This window comes from Chlorocebus sabaeus, chromosome 23, assembly GCF_047675955.1.
Source record: "Chlorocebus sabaeus isolate Y175 chromosome 23, mChlSab1.0.hap1, whole genome shotgun sequence".
Lineage (NCBI taxonomy): Eukaryota > Metazoa > Chordata > Mammalia > Primates > Cercopithecidae > Chlorocebus > Chlorocebus sabaeus.
In genome coordinates this window covers 11,708,326-11,723,928 of record NC_132926.1, presented here as the reverse complement: position 1 = coordinate 11,723,928, position 15,603 = coordinate 11,708,326, and the positions used below count along the sequence as shown (strand labels likewise).

At 42.7% G+C, this 15,603-nt stretch overlaps 1 protein-coding gene across 3 annotated transcripts in view; it reads left to right on the top strand.

The window, feature by feature from the left end:
• The window catches only part of KCNIP1 (potassium voltage-gated channel interacting protein 1), a 233,040-nt gene that overhangs the window by 200,344 nt on the left and 17,093 nt on the right, over window positions 1–15,603 (top strand). For 2 of the 3 annotated variants that reach the window (XM_008015278.3, XM_008015280.3), the window contains one exon: window positions 14,756–14,880. In XM_008015278.3, coding sequence (XP_008013469.1) covers window positions 14,756–14,880 — 125 coding nt within the window. Of the gene's footprint in view, window positions 1–8,862; window positions 8,896–14,755; window positions 14,881–15,603 lie in introns of all 3 variants that reach the window. The other variant, XM_008015276.3, reaches the window with a different exon arrangement.

The window sequence follows — 15,603 nt, the reverse complement described above, 5'->3', positions numbered from 1 at the left end:
TTGGCTGGATATGAAATTCTGGATTGAAAATTCTTTAAGAATGTTGAACATTGGCCCCCACTCTCTTCTGGCTTGGAGAGTTTCTGCCAAGAGATCTGCTGATCTGCTGTTAGTCTGATGGGCTTCCCTTTGTGGGTAACCCAACCTTTCTCTCTGGCTGCCTTTAACATTTTTTCCTTCATTTCAACTTTGGTGAATCTGACAATTATGTGTCTTGCAGTTGCTCTTCTCAAGGAGTATCTTTGTGGTGTTCTCTGTATTTCCTGAATTTGAATGTTGGCCTGCCTTACTAGGTTGGGGAAGTTCTCCTGGATGATATCCTGCAGTGTTTTCCAACTTGGTTCCATTTTCCCCATCACTTTCAGGCACACCAATCAGACGTAGATTTGGTCTTTTCATATAATCCCATAATTCTTGGAGGCTTTGTTCATTTCTTTTTACTCTTTTTTCTCTACACTTCTCTTCTTGCTTCTTTCATTCATTTGATCTTCAATCACTGATACTCTTTCTACCAGTTGGTCGAGTCGGTTACTGAAGCTTGTGTATTTGTCACATAGTTCTCGTGTTATGGTTTTCATCTCTATCAGTTCTTTTAAGGACTTCTCTACATAGGTTATTCTAGTTAGCCATTTGTCAAATCTTTTTTCAAGGTTTTTAGTTTCTTTGTGCTGGTTACATAGTTCCTCCTTTAGGTCTGAGAAGTTTGATCGACTGAAGCCTTCTTCTCTCAACTCATCAAAGTAATTCTCCATCCAGCTTTGTTTCATTGCTGGCAATAAGCTCCGTTCCTTTGGAGGGGGAGATGCGCTCTGATTTTTTGAATTTCCAGCTTTTCTGCACTGCCTTTTCCCCATCTTTGTGGTTTTATCTGTATTTGGTCTTTGATGATGGTGGTGTATTGATGGGGTTTTGGTGTGGGTGTCCTTTCTGTTTGTTAGTTTTCCTTCTAACAGTCAGGACCCTCAGCTGCAGGTCTGTTGGAATTTGCTTGAGGTCCACTCCAGACCCTGTTTGCCTGGGTATCAGCAGCAGAGGCTGCAGAAGATAGAATATTGCTGAACAGCGAGTGTTGCTGTCTGATTCTTGCTCTAGAAGCTTCCTCTCAGGGATGTACCCAGCCATGTGAGGTGTGAGGTGTCGGTCTGCACCTAGTTGGGGATGTCTCCCAGTTAGGCTACTCAGGGGTCAGGGACCCACTTGAGCAGGCAGTCTGTCTGTTCTCAGATCTCAATCTCCGTGCTGGGAGATCCACTGCTCTCTTTAAAGCTGTCAGACAGGGACATTTACCTCTGCCGAGGTTTCTGCTGATTTTGTTTAGCTATGCCCTGTCGCCAGAGGTGGAGTCTACAGAGGAAGGCAGGCCTCCTTGAGCTGTGGTGGGCTCCACCCAATTCGAGCTTCCTGGCGGCTTTGTTTACCTACTTAAGCCTCAGCAATGGCGGGCGCCCCTCCCCCAGCCTCGCTGAGGCCTTGCAGTTAGATATCAGACTGCTGTGCTAGCAATGAGGGAGGCTCCGTGGGCATGGGACCCTCCAGGTCAGGTGTGGGATATAATCTCCTGGTGTGCCGTTTGCTAAGACCCTTGGTAAAGCGCAGTATTAGGGTGGGAGTTACCCGATTTTCCAGGTGTTGTGTGTCTCAATTTCCTTTGGCTAGGAAAAGGAATTCTCTTCCCCCTTGAGCTTCCCAGGTGAGGCGATGCCTCGCCCTGCTTCAGCTCTCGCTGGTCGGGCTGTACCCGTGGACCAGCACCAACCATCCAACACGCCCCAGTGAGATGAACCCGGTACCTCCGTTGAAAATGGCAGAAATCACCCGTCTTCTGTGTCGCCTACACTGGGAGCTGGAGGCTGGAGCTGTTCCTATTTGGCCACCTTGGGCACGCCCCCCTTGATTCTTTAATCACAGGGCAGCATCCTGTCTTCACCACGTTGCTTGGGACTCCAAAAAATGAAGTCTGTCATGCCTCTAGACCATCACAAAACACATAAAAGTCACTTGGGAAAACATGGTAGGAGGCAGAGGAAAGGAATTGTTAAACAGGAATTGCAGATTCAGGTATACAAATGGGTGATGATGACTCTAACAACAGCTCTTGGTTTTAGTGTTGGAAATGTAATAGGGAGTAGTGGGGACTGTGGTTGCCATGTGGGAATGTGGGCCTGGCATGGCCATAATTTCAGATTTCTAAAGGAAAGCCAAAAGTTCATATTTCTATGTGAAATAAATGTTGATAAAGTTCACACTCAAATGAAGTGAAACAGACCAGGGGTGGTAGTTTACACCTGTAATTCCAGTGCTTTAAGAGGCAGGAGGATCACTTGAGGTAAGGAGTTCAAGGCCAGTAGGGCAACACACTGAGATCCCATCTCTACCAAAAGAAAATAATAATATAATTTAAAAAATAAAAGAAGCAAAACAATAGTACCCCATGGGCTGCCAGATTGTGATTTCTGAACTAAACTGTCAGATTACAAAACTGCCCACCAAATTAGCCAGATACTTTTCAGATATTCCCTGGGCCACTGTCTCAGGACTCTTAATATATTTTCTAATTATTTCCTTGTAGTGCTACACACTTTTAGCAAATAATGAGCACTTACTAGTCATTTTCTATGTGCAAAGGAGATATTAGATATCACAGAGGGAGTAAGATACTGAAAACAAAAATGAAACAAAAATAAGCACAAGACACAATCTCCCCTCACCCCACCCTTGTATATAAAAACTGTGACACTCAAAGGTAGATTTTGATACATGCCGGGTGATTGCTAGAGATGATAAGTGCTTTGGGAATTTGGACAGAGAGAGCTTTTTTTGCAGTGGTCTGAGAGAGCTGCCCAGAGGAGATGGCACTTACGCCATGTTTTAAGGGTGGATAGGATTGATGCCAGATGATCACATGCTCTGGTAGACAGGGGTTTGTGCACCAGCAGATTCTGGGACTATTGCAGAGGACTCATGACAGGGAGTGCTGGGGAATCATGCTGGAAATGTAGACCAGGGCCCTAGCATGGACTCTTTAGTGCCAGCAGGAAAATCTAGGCTCTGTCTTGAAGGTTCCTCAGCAGGAAGGTGGGCGGTTGCTGTGGAGCGAATCTGGTGGAAAGGGATTCCTCCTCCTCTTCCTGCTTTCTCCAGGATGAGGAATCGGGGCACCGGCCCTGGGGCCCCTCCAGATCCCACTCTTCACCTCTTGTTTTTTATTTCTCCTGCCATACAACTTCTTTTTTATCTAAAATAGATTTAAGCAGGACAGAGCCCCCCGATCAAGGTTGTTTCCTTACGGGTGGGGGTATGCCTTCATGGTAATGATGTAGACCCTGAAACAATATAGAGAGGCAGCAGGGCTTGGAAACAGGCAGTATTTCCTCTTTTTACGATGGTTTCATTTTACATTTTTATTGGCCCTTCACTGATTGCTCCCGGGCTCTCTGGCGGGATGTGAGATGCACTGACATTTATAGAAATCAATACATTAATAAATCACGAAGTTCATAATGTCTGATTTGCTTCTAAATGAGACAGAACTATTATCACCATAAAGTTGCACATAAAATATGCCCAATTGTGATGTATTGTGTAGTCTAATCAAAGGCATTTGAGTGAATAACCTTTCCCCAAAAGAAGGAAACAATCAAAGCTGAATAACTTCATTAATAATTCAAGGTGTGTCTGCCAAGGCTTCATTTATTAAGTGCACAGTTAAGAGGCTTCAGAGCTGAGTCCTGGCGAGGATAGCACCTTGTCATCTTCTCCCTGCCTCTGGGCAGGCAGATATACGTTCTCAGATGAACTGACTGCACTCCTTGCATCTGGGAGTTGATGTTCCAGTGGAGGGTAATGCTCAATTGACTTCTCCAGCTAAAAGACGGCCCGTAACAGTGGTCATGGACTGTCCAGATTCTTAAGGGCAGAGGACACAGAGCCAGGAAATGTCCTTAGTGGCCGTCAGTTGTTATGTCTGTTCACTAATGTTCTAAGTCCTATGCTTCTGGTGTCCACCACCCACAGGCCCCCTGATCTGCTCCACAGCCTGAGATGGTCAACACTCTTTCAGCCAGAGGGTTGTGTTTGCTGGCGGCCATTACCTTTAACATAAAATGATCATATTTACTTTATCCCACTCATGTCCAACCTCAACTGACAATTGAGGTGTGTTGCTGACAGCAAATAACAGAACAAGGAAATCTTCCTATACTGAAGAGAAACACAATTAATTAACTAGATCCATCAGGAAAGGCACAATCATGAGTGAGACAGTGTTTAACAGACGTGACTATTGGATTCTGTTCTTGAGAATGACCCTTAAAATCACAGTAAAAATATATGACAAGATGGAAATAACATTTTTGAGCATGTACTATGCATGTAGAGCATTTTACATACCTTATCTCAGTAAGATTTATAGCTATAAGGTGGGTATGATTCTAGCTTGAATTAGTCTAATAACCATATACCTCCTAGGGACAGTGAGATGATTAGATCAATTCTAAAACTATTACCATACTCTCTGAGCTCACCAAGACAGGCAGTTAATACAAGGATACATTAATACTGAATCCAGCAAAAGCTCACATGGCCAGCTTCCATTATGTTCCTGTTTGTGATTATTCTGTATCATGCACAGAAATTGATGTTCACATGAACAGCAAAGAAAGAGTTTATTAGTGTTGATTACAGGGCCTGAGCCTACCCTCTGAAATTGGTTTTGGAGTCTTTAGCACACTTGTTTGGGACAGTTAAACATATGCCAGCTGTTCTAAAACAGTGGCGGTAATGTGATAGAACTGGATCATACCGTGCTTCCCAAAGTATGATCATTTCATTTCAACAACTTCACACTAACAGCCTGAAGTGGGCCGTGAAGGGAATATTTACACCAAGGAAAATGGAAAATTGTATCAATCAGGCTTTTCCACCCTCCCCAAGAGCCAATTGTCAGATATTTACCAGCCCACCAAAGCTAGATCTCTAATCAGAAACCATCACTTAGCAAGTTGTCAAATTATCTGCAGAGCAATGGGCTCTTCTTCAGAAAGCAGGCCGAAAGATATGCTATTCACATCTTAGCCTGACCTGGACCCAGTGAGTTTCCATCAATGAGAAAATTCTGTGCTAACCTGAGATAATACTATTCTTCTGGCAATTTTACTTTTCCTTTGAGCAATTCCTTCAACCTCTCTCTGCCCCTTCATTTTTCCATCTTAAAACTAAAAGTACCCTTTCTCCCTGGACACTTCTCATTTGCAATGAATTTTCATTTCAGCTCCTCAGTCAAGAGGAGTAATAGAATCCCACCCATGTTAATCCTCTTATTTCCCACAGAAATATAGTAGACCCACTCACACTAGGCAACATGCCCTCTCTCTTCAACACAGGTCACCAATTGTTCATTTACTGGCTATCTCTATGTACTGGAACTTCAGGGTGGTGTCCAGCTGGGTTCAAAGGAGAAACAGTGGGAAGTTTCTCCACTGCCACCTGAATGCTAGTTGGTGGCAGGATTGGGACCTCATTTGACTAATTGCCTCCAACAGCTGCAGAGACTGCTGGAACTACTAAAGTAAATCATCAAAAAAAAAAAAAAAAAAAAAAAAATTCAGCCCAGGGTACTTTCCCAGACAAAAAGGTCCACTTAAAACATCCTCTAGAGATCTGTGCCTGAGGTTGAGCTGCTGCAGTGAAACTGACATTTCTACCTTACAGCCTGGCCATGGGCTTAGCTGGACTAAAAGGCTGCTGCAGTGGTGAGGGCACATGAGAGTCCCTAATGTACATGGCTTTGCTCCTTGTCCTGAAACATCAGTTAGGGATGCTGCTTCCTCTAATGCTGGAATCTAGATAATTCCTTTCCCAGCCATTTGTTTCTTCAATCTTGGAAAATATCTGAATGAATGTAACACTGTCACATACAAACAGAATTATGACTTATGTCACATTCTGTGTAGTGATTTTGTGGACTTTGAATAATTGCATTACATTTCTGACCATTAGTTTCCACCACTGCCCTGCTCCTGAGAAGCTGCAAGGGACATTTGACACTCCTCTCCCCACCCACCTCAACGTTTATGCTGACCTGAAGGCCACATTAAAAACACACCCATTTGGAAAGAAAGAGCAGTGTACTGAAATACACCAAACATTGAAGAATTTCCAAGTCATTTGATCTTGAAAACTCCATCTAATGGAAGTAGAAGCACTCAAAGAATTTTTTTTTTTTTTTTTTTTTTAGAACTCCTTTTTTCAGGACACTTTCAGGACTGAGGTATATAAATGAATGAGAAATGTATAAATTCAATTTCGCTTAAAAGGAGCAGGAGGGGTTTCAAGATTAAGAGAACAAATGCTTGAAGCAAAACATGATTTGGGTTTTATTGAACTGAGAAGACTGAAAAAAAATACGTGGAACACTCAGAAAATCTTTATCAAGGCTTAGCTGAGCACTCCTGGGGCTCGTTGTTAAGTTTATAAAACTCAGAGCTGATGAGTTGTACGCACTGTGTGGGTCTGAGTGGGCTTATGACTCACCTCCAAGCCTGGCTGTAAGAATCTAAGACTTAAAGCTGAAGGACCAAATGGGACTTTCCGTCCCATCCCCTCTCTGCTCCATGAAAGCACCAACGAGGATTTTTGCCCCCGATTATATTAGGGAACGCTGTCAACCAAAAAGATGATGCTAAACGCATCCAGAACGAACCAATCAACTATGTTCAAGGGGAAGAAAAGATTACATCTTCAAATGCCAGCATGCCATCATTAATACAATGTCTAATGTAGTCAATACAGTTCAGGCAACATTGAAAATGAACCACTGCAAATACTAGGAATACAATTTGAAGAGGAAGCACAACATTCTGTGTTTTTATGCACACGGTCCTGTAAATTATTTACAGCTCAAGTATGTCATGTTCTTTTAAATTTTCCCCTGGGTACAGCTTGAACAACTTCCTACAAGTGTTGATATGTCATATTTTCATTATCATTTAGTTCAAAATTACCATGATTTAATTACCATGAGGTTGCTTTTTTGATAAATGAGTTACTTAGAAATTGAATTAGGCTGGGCACAGTGGCTCCTGCCTATAATCCTAGCACTTTGGGAGGCCGAGGCAGGAGTATTGCTTGAGTTTGAGACCAGCCTAGGCAATATAGTAAGATCTCATCTCCACAAAAAAAGTACAAAAAAGTTAGCCAGGCATAGTGACACATGCCTATAGTTCCAGCTACTCAAGAGGCTGAGGTGGGAGGATTGAATTACCTGCCGATGACCACTGGCATTTGAGTTTCTAATCCATGGTCTATGTGTATGCCTCCTCACCAGTCTGAGAATTCATGTAAACAGGTATTATGTCTTTTCATCTCTTTTCTAATACCTATGACATTCCTGGCACACCAGAGCATGTCAATGCATATTTCTAAACGTATCTATATTAAAATGCTATCAAAGTATTCAGGGCAGTGAAACTATTCTACATAATGCTATAACAGTGGATACACGACATCATGCATTTGTCAAAACCCACAGAACCGTACAACACAAAGAGTGAACTCTAATGTAAACTATGGGCTTTAGTTAATATTTACATATCAATACCGGTTCATCAGTTGGAACAAATATACCACACCAATGCAAGATGTGAATAATAGGAGAAACTGTGAGGATGGAATATACAGAAACTCTCTATTTTCTGTGCAATTTTTCTGCAACCTAAAACAGCTCTAAAAATAAAGCATATTTATAAAAAATAAATAAATACAAATGCCACCTAACCAGAATGATCAAAGGGGCAACTAAATTCAGCAAAATAAGTTTCTCCCATGGAATACAGGTCAGGAGATGAGTGAAAACACTCCAATGGATGCTCACCAATACTATCACTTTGAAAAGCAGCAGGAAAATAAGCCTCTGTTGTCTGGGGTTGCAGATTGGGGGACTGGAGAGAGACTAATACACACTCAAGATGGTGGCTGGGCTGCCTTACACACTCGTGGTCAAGGGTGCTGGCAAGACAGGTGGAAGTTCAAATAAGAGCCTACAGACGAAAATCAGGCCGACCACCAAATAGACCCACAAAGGCCAGCAGGACAGTATCTGGTGGCACTCCCTGGGACCTTGGACTCACCCAGCTCCACTGTGCCATGGATAATTTTCCAGGTCTGGCATTTTGTCTTGTATTTTATATTCAGCATAATGGGGGACTTGGCCGGCATCCACTCTGCCACACATCCCAATGTGCTAACCCTCTTCTGCAACTGCCCTTTGCTTTTTCTGCATCTGGTTACTAATCAAGCTTAATGGGGGAAGAAAGAAGCAAAGACTTGTAGACTGTAAGCTCCAAGAAAGCAGAGAACAGAGCTGTTTTATTCACTGACTTGTACCTAGTAGATACTTCATTGACAGTTATTGAGTGAGCAAACAAATAATCCTACAAGATATGCAGCTTCAAATCACAAGGAAGCAGAGAGGGGGAACGGGGACCTCCTGATTGTGGAGGGTGTCTTATAAGCCACTCCTCAGTCAAACATGTGGGTGTTTCCAAGGACCCATCCAACATCGCACATCTCTGCACTGTGCCATCCCATCTCTGCAAGCTGCATGACTGCATGGCTGAGGGCATGTTCAATGAGCCCCTGCGGGAGCCATGGGCACTGGGAGGCAACCCACTGCTCTTGCCTGTTCTGACCATGGGAAAAGGACAGGGAGCTCAGCTTCAGCTCTGCTACCGAGAGGCTCTTCACATATGTCAAGCTGGACAGCGACATGGACACCCTCAGAGCGTCCTCTCTCCATGGACAATAAAAGTGTGTTTTGCTTTTTGATGAATGGATTTGGTAAAATGTTTTCTCACTCTTTCCTAGACATCGCCTGGTGGTATTACCAGTATCAGAGAGGTAAAAAACAGTTTAAATTAACTTGACTCTGGTCACATGACTTGCAAAGGCAGAGCTTCTTAATCAAGTTCATGTTTTATAATTAGTCTTCTCATGCACCAGCTTTCTGTGCCCCTTGTTAGCAAGCCCCACGTATATAGAAACAGCTGGAAATGTTCTTTTAGAGACAAGCTACAGGAACAGCTTTGCTCCCCCTATGAAATGGTTACGTTTTCCTTTCACAGACATTTGTAAAAACTCAGAGCCCATTTGCAGCTCAAGTGTAGTAATTGCTTCAAACAAATGGCCTGAATTTCTGTGTTCTCTTTTTCCCCATGGTCTTCACCTCCTAATCTAATCAACATTTACTGAGGCAGTTTTTCTTATTACTTTATCTCCTTTTATTTCATATTTATTTCCTATAATCGGCTTCAAGTCCTTTGTGCGACAAAGTGGCATGTGTTTAAATAAACAGTGAGGAGTAGACTATGTGGTTTGTAGGTGGGAGGGTAAGTAGGTATAGATCAAAAAACAAAAACTCAATGCCTGTTGCACAGGGCAGGCAGCATAAATGAATTCTGTGAGCCAGGGGTGAACAACAGGGTGTCCTAGAGGCTCTGGCTGCCCAGAGGGGACAGCCACTGTTCAGCTCTAGTAGGCTGCTGAAGTGTCCAAATTTGAGACCAAAGTTGTCAGATAATCCCATTTTCCAAGACAAATCAGACATCCATATTTGTACATAGATCTCTCATCTTTAAACATGGACAACTAATTCCAAAATAATTAAGACACATTTTACAGGTCAAACAAGACCTATCTTTGGGTCACACTCAAGCCAAGGATCACATTTTGTAATCTCAATATAGACGGGTAGCTGGGCGCAGTGGCTCATGTCTGTAGCACTTTGGGAGGCCAAGGCGGGCAGATCACCTGAGGTCAGAAGTTTGAGACCAGCCTGGCTAACATGGTGAAACCCCGTTTCTACTAAAAATACAAAAAAAAATTAGCTGGGCGTGGTGGTGCACACCTGTAATCCCAGTTACTTGGGAGGCTGAGGCAGGAGAATTGCTTGAACCCGGGAAGTGAAGGTTGCAGTGAGCCGAGATTGCACCATTGCACTCCAGCTTGGGCAACAAGAGCAAAACTCCATCTCAAAAAAAAAAAAAAAGCTAGATGGGTAAGTATAAAGTCCAACCCAGAGACACTGTGAGGGAGGCACTATTGGCCAGTCCAGTGAGGAGATGGTCATGGTCACTGTCCTGAGCCTGACAGAGGGGACACCTCACTGGGGAAAAGACCCACGGTGCGGGTCCTCCCACTGCTCACAGTCCAGGTCTAACTAGTACAAAAGCACACAGCTTCGTAGGAGCAGGGGTGCAACAAGGCTGGCTACAACCTGGTTTGCAATTTGTGCTTGAGGGAAGCAGAATCCACTGTGGGGACATGTGGAAACCAGATATGATGAAGGGGCCTGGTCTGGCTGGATTCTAGGTCCAGATCTGTCACCCATTGCTCAGTGACTTAGGACTCAGACAAAGTCAGTTAGTGACAAGGTTTAGACGAGATCTCCTGCGCTGGAATAGCTTAGCATGGGCTGGATGTGTTTAAAGATACAGAAACTCACTGAAAGTACAGTCATGCTCTGCATGATGACGTTTCCATCAACAATACAACATACACAATTGTGGTCCCATAAGATTGTAACTGAGTTAAAAAATTCCTATTGCCCAGTGACATCTTGATGTTCCTGACCCTGTGTGGTCTCAGGCTAATGTGTGTGTTTGTGTCTTCATTTGTAACAAACAAATAAAGTTTTAGAAGAAAAAAAAATGTAAATAGAGAAAAAGCTTATAAAATAAGAAAATAAAGAAAAATATTTTTGTACAGCTAGGCAATGTGTATTTTAAGTTAAGTATTATCACAAGAGTCCAAAAGTTTGAAAAAAAAATCAAATAGTTTGTAAAATAAAGTTAGAGCAAGCTAAGGTTAATTTCTTACTGAAAAATTTTTTTATTAATTTAGTATAACCCTAAGCATACAGTGTGTCTAAAGTCTACCTCATGTTTAGTAGCATCCCAGGCCTTCACACTCACTCACCATCACTCACTGACTCACCCAGAGCAACTTCCAGTCCTGTAACTTCCATTCATGGTAAATGTCCTAATAGTTGTACCATTTTTTATTTTTTACACCATAGTTTCTTTCTCTAAATTTAGTATGCTTAGATACACAAATACTTAAAATACTTACCAGAGAGTTACAATTGCCTACAGTATTCAGAATAGTAATACGTTGTACAGGTTTGTAGCCACTAGGCCACACCATACAGCCTAGGTGTGTAGCAGGCTACCCCACCTAGGTGTGTGTGAGTAGACTCCACAATGTTCGCACGATGGCAAAATTGCCTAACAACACATTTCTCAGACAGGATCCCTGTTGGTAAGCAACACATGACTGAATAGGCAAACGTGCAGTGACTGTGCATTTTTTTTCTGAGAGAGTCTAAAGCCTTCATTCCACACTCAGAAGAGTCTATGATCCCAAAACATTAAGGATCAGTTAATCTAAATCATCTACTATTCAATCTGAGAATTTCCTGTGTAGCATCCTCTAGAGTCGGTGATTCCATCTCTCTTTGCCCCTAGTGATAGGTATTCATCACCGTGTGAGGCATTCACAGTTAGAAAATCACTTCTTAATATCACATGCGCAGGCAATGGTTCCCTCACTCCCATCACACATAAGGTTATGGAACAACAGGCATGAGAACATTGAATGGCTTAAAAGTACTTTACAAACAGAAGGTGTTCTAATTTATTCTTGTCATGTAGTTATCACCACAGTATTACATCTCAAGTTAATTTTTATCTCAACCATTCAAACTCAAGTCTGACTTAGTAACTGGCTCATCATTATTTTTTATAACAAAGTAATGACTAGCAACATCTGGCATCAGAGACTTTGAACAAACCTCAGAAGAAACTGTGAGGGAGGCTTCCCATGGGTTCACGCTCTTCTCTCCTCCTGCACACAGGGTACTGGGCCATTCTCCTTCCTTTACTGGGACTACCTGGGCTTCATCCAGGGAACCCCCGGGGGGCAACAGGAGGGCGGTGAAAACTGCTGCCCGTTACCTCTAAAGTTTCTTGTGAATGTATCTACAGCGGCCAGCACCATGAGACATACAAATAAAGGAAGGGAGAGCTGATGTGAGAGCGGCAGCACGGGTACCCCTATGAGGTTGCCACAGCTGCAGACAAGTTAAATCAGTGCTGTCCAATCAAAAGTCGTGACCCGTGAGAGTCATAACCAGCACGCGTTTACAAAGGAATACATTAAAACAGACTGGAGTGAGGGACGGGATCATTTCATGGAGTTTTTGTTTCAAAATATTTAATTAACATTTCACATATATATATGTGTATACTGGATTGTGACATAAATTATAGTTCTCACTACAAAATACAGTCACAGAAAGAAGAAAGAAAGACAGGGCCACTCTTTTAAACCCTGTCTTAACATCCACAGGCAGGCTGCTTCCCAGCATCTTGAGCCCCAAAGAAGTAAATTTCCTTCCACAACCGATGTTACCGCAGCCTGACACTTAGCCAATGATGAAAACAAAAAACAAATGACACTTAGCCAATGATGAAAACAAAAACAAAACAAAACCTTGGCAGTCAGTATCCAAATATGCAGATACTACAGAATCTGTTTGATGTGGAAATTGATCCTGCTGCCCAGACAACAAACAACTCATTTATTAATAAAGTCCAGTTTCTCCTTAATGAAGTGGGTTTAATAGCTGATATTGCAATAATTACTTAGTGCATTTTTTATGAAGGTGATGGGAAACAAGCACTGTTTCTTGAGTCGGAAAGAGCCTCTCAAGCTCCCGCAAAGAAATTTCCCTGAGCTTGTGAGGAATTCAGTCACAGGAAGATCAAGGAATTAAGAGTACCGCAAAAAACCCTTTCATGCTTCTGCCTGAGATAAATCTAATGGTATACTGGATGTCTTCAAGAATGCCTCGTTTACTCAAAAAATACAATATTTCCATTTTCTTTATTTGCATTTTAATGTGATTTTTTGCTTCATCTCCTTTCTTCACTCAAGCCACCCGGGCAGTACCCAGGGAATCCCTAAAGGGCAAAAGGAGGGATGTGCAAACCTCTGCAGCCCCTTCAGAAGTTCCTTGTGAATATATGCACAATTAAACAGATGTGCATTTTAGAAATAAAAATGCTTTTAGATCTAACACTAGGAGATTTAAACCAACAATTTCTCTGTTAAAATGGGTTAAAATAGATGCAAAATATTAATATGTATATAAGCATTCTGAATTAGACTGATGTGCATTTTTCTCTTCTTTCTTTCTTTTTGAGAATAAGCCCTTTCGTTTACATAGAAATGCTTCAGTGTTTAGATAATTGCTACTTATCTTGTTAGCTACAAGCATAACCATAATTAAAGGCTCTGTAAGAATTATGAATTCTGGGGGAAATTGGCCACTTGTCTCTCTGTGGCATAAACAATATTTAATTTATAACAAATCATCTGCCTTAGTCCCGCAGGATAAGGTGACATGTATTGCCCAGCATATGAGAAAGATGGCAATTAGGAGTTGTTACTAAGTTACTGGAGCCTCACACGAACATCCATCACCTTTGGGGATATGTACAAGATACAAACTTAATTTGATGGATTCCTTTTGTATTGGGATCAAAGTCTCAAAAGGGAAAGTGACAATTGCAGGGAAAATCTGGTGCAATGAGACCAACACTGATGAGAGAAATGCACACAATTTAATGCACCTGCTCACCTTGTTCTCCGATGTGGAAACTCAGCCTGTGCTTGCTGTGGGTTGCCACGGGGTGAGACATACATGGTCTATGCATGTTCCCAGCAGCCGCCCGTCCTCATCACTATTCTTGCCAGCCCAGATTTACAGTCATTCAGTAGATGGATTTGGTTGTGTCTGCATGACAACAACAGGCAGAGAAGGTTAGATGGCAATTGATTCTTGACTGGTGTAAGTTTGTAGAAAGCATTCTGGCAAGGTCCAAAGGAAATCATTCACCTACCCCTCTGTGATGGTAAAACGTTGAAAATTCCACTGACTTGGACTTTGTGATCCTTCAGTGGGAGATGGGCAGATTCCTTGCTTTAGTTGACAGACATTTTCTACATAACTAATGCAATCTTATATTACATTATAGTCCATACGGGAGGCATACTTAAACTACTACTTACAACTGTTGTTAGAGCCCTTCAAATGGTTTGTACAAAGTAGCTCCCATTTAAGATATTTTCCCAGTATTTAAGGATCTCTAGTAGACATTACAAAACAATAAACTGTAAATACATTCAGATTTTTATCATTAATACTTAACATGCCGTAATCTGAACTTTCTGCTAAATCATGCTATCCATTCCTAGTTGGCCCAAATGGTGAGAGTTTACTGTTTCTTTAAATAATTTTGTTTCCCTTTGCTGTCTAGAGGTGTTTATCATTCTGCTTACTTACCTGTGTCTCTGGAAAATTCAGAAGTTTCCATGGGAAACAATTTGAATACGCAAAGAAGTTATTTTTAAAGCAAGGAAAATGTTTTCATATGGATTTATTTTGAGCACTTCTGCCTTCGCCTCCACTGGGAACATGTTTCTCTCCAAAGCTGAAGCTCCCCGCCATGTGGTGTCTGACACAGAGGCTGACAGGGCAGGGAAGTGGGGTTCAAGATAGGAAGGCCATTGGCAGTGCGACCCAGCCCACAGCCCTAGATCCCAGGTCGTGACACCACTCTTTTGACAGCCCAGATTGTTACCTAACAAGAGTGACCCCCAAGTTCAACCACTCCAATGCCATCTCCTCTGGTTCCAGATAAGATTGAAGATGAGCTGGAGATGACCATGGTTTGCCATCGGCCCGAGGGACTGGAGCAGCTTGAGGCCCAGACCAACTTCACCAAGAGGGAGTTGCAGGTCCTTTATCGAGGCTTCAAAAACGTAAGACCCGCGCAGGCTCTGAAGGCCTGGGGGGGGGTTTCCCACGTAAGGCTAAGCTCTTCTCAATGCCAAGGGAGCTCATAAGGCAGTTTCCCATATGTGAGGCTACACAAGGAAGGCCAGCTCTATAAAAGGGACATGAGAGGGAGATCACCTGGTTGGAAAGGAAGGCTCCAGGTGAGGATGGAGCAAAGTTAGGAGACAGTAAACGGCCAACTGCCCAGAAATTTCACAGGGTGGCTCATCCTCAGGGAATTCACCCCAGCCCAGGGTCAAGCCTTAACCCTTAACACAGTCATACCTTCCAACTTGGTGGTGCCCCCCACAATAATGGGATTTAGGCCTGCTGACTCATGCTAACCAGGCTCACCGAGACTGATGTGTAAGCCGAATGTCAGTGTATTAATTTACCACGGGAAATGGAACTGACAGTGGGACCAGACACTCCTCTCCCTTCACTGGGACCCGCTCTCCTTAGAAGCCATGTGGAAGCCAGGTTACAATCAAAAGTGGAGTCAGAGGATGGGAGTTGCTTGTTTAGCTGTTACTTTAAATACATTAATATGTTCCTGCATTCTCAGGCCAGCTTGAGGGCTCTCAGATACAATCCTGGATATTAATTTTTTTTTTAAGTTTAACTCTCAGAGCGCAATCTTATTCCCAAATCCTGGGGTGGTGTGAAGTGGGGTGGGCTAGAGTGACGTGCACCTGGTCACCCTCCCT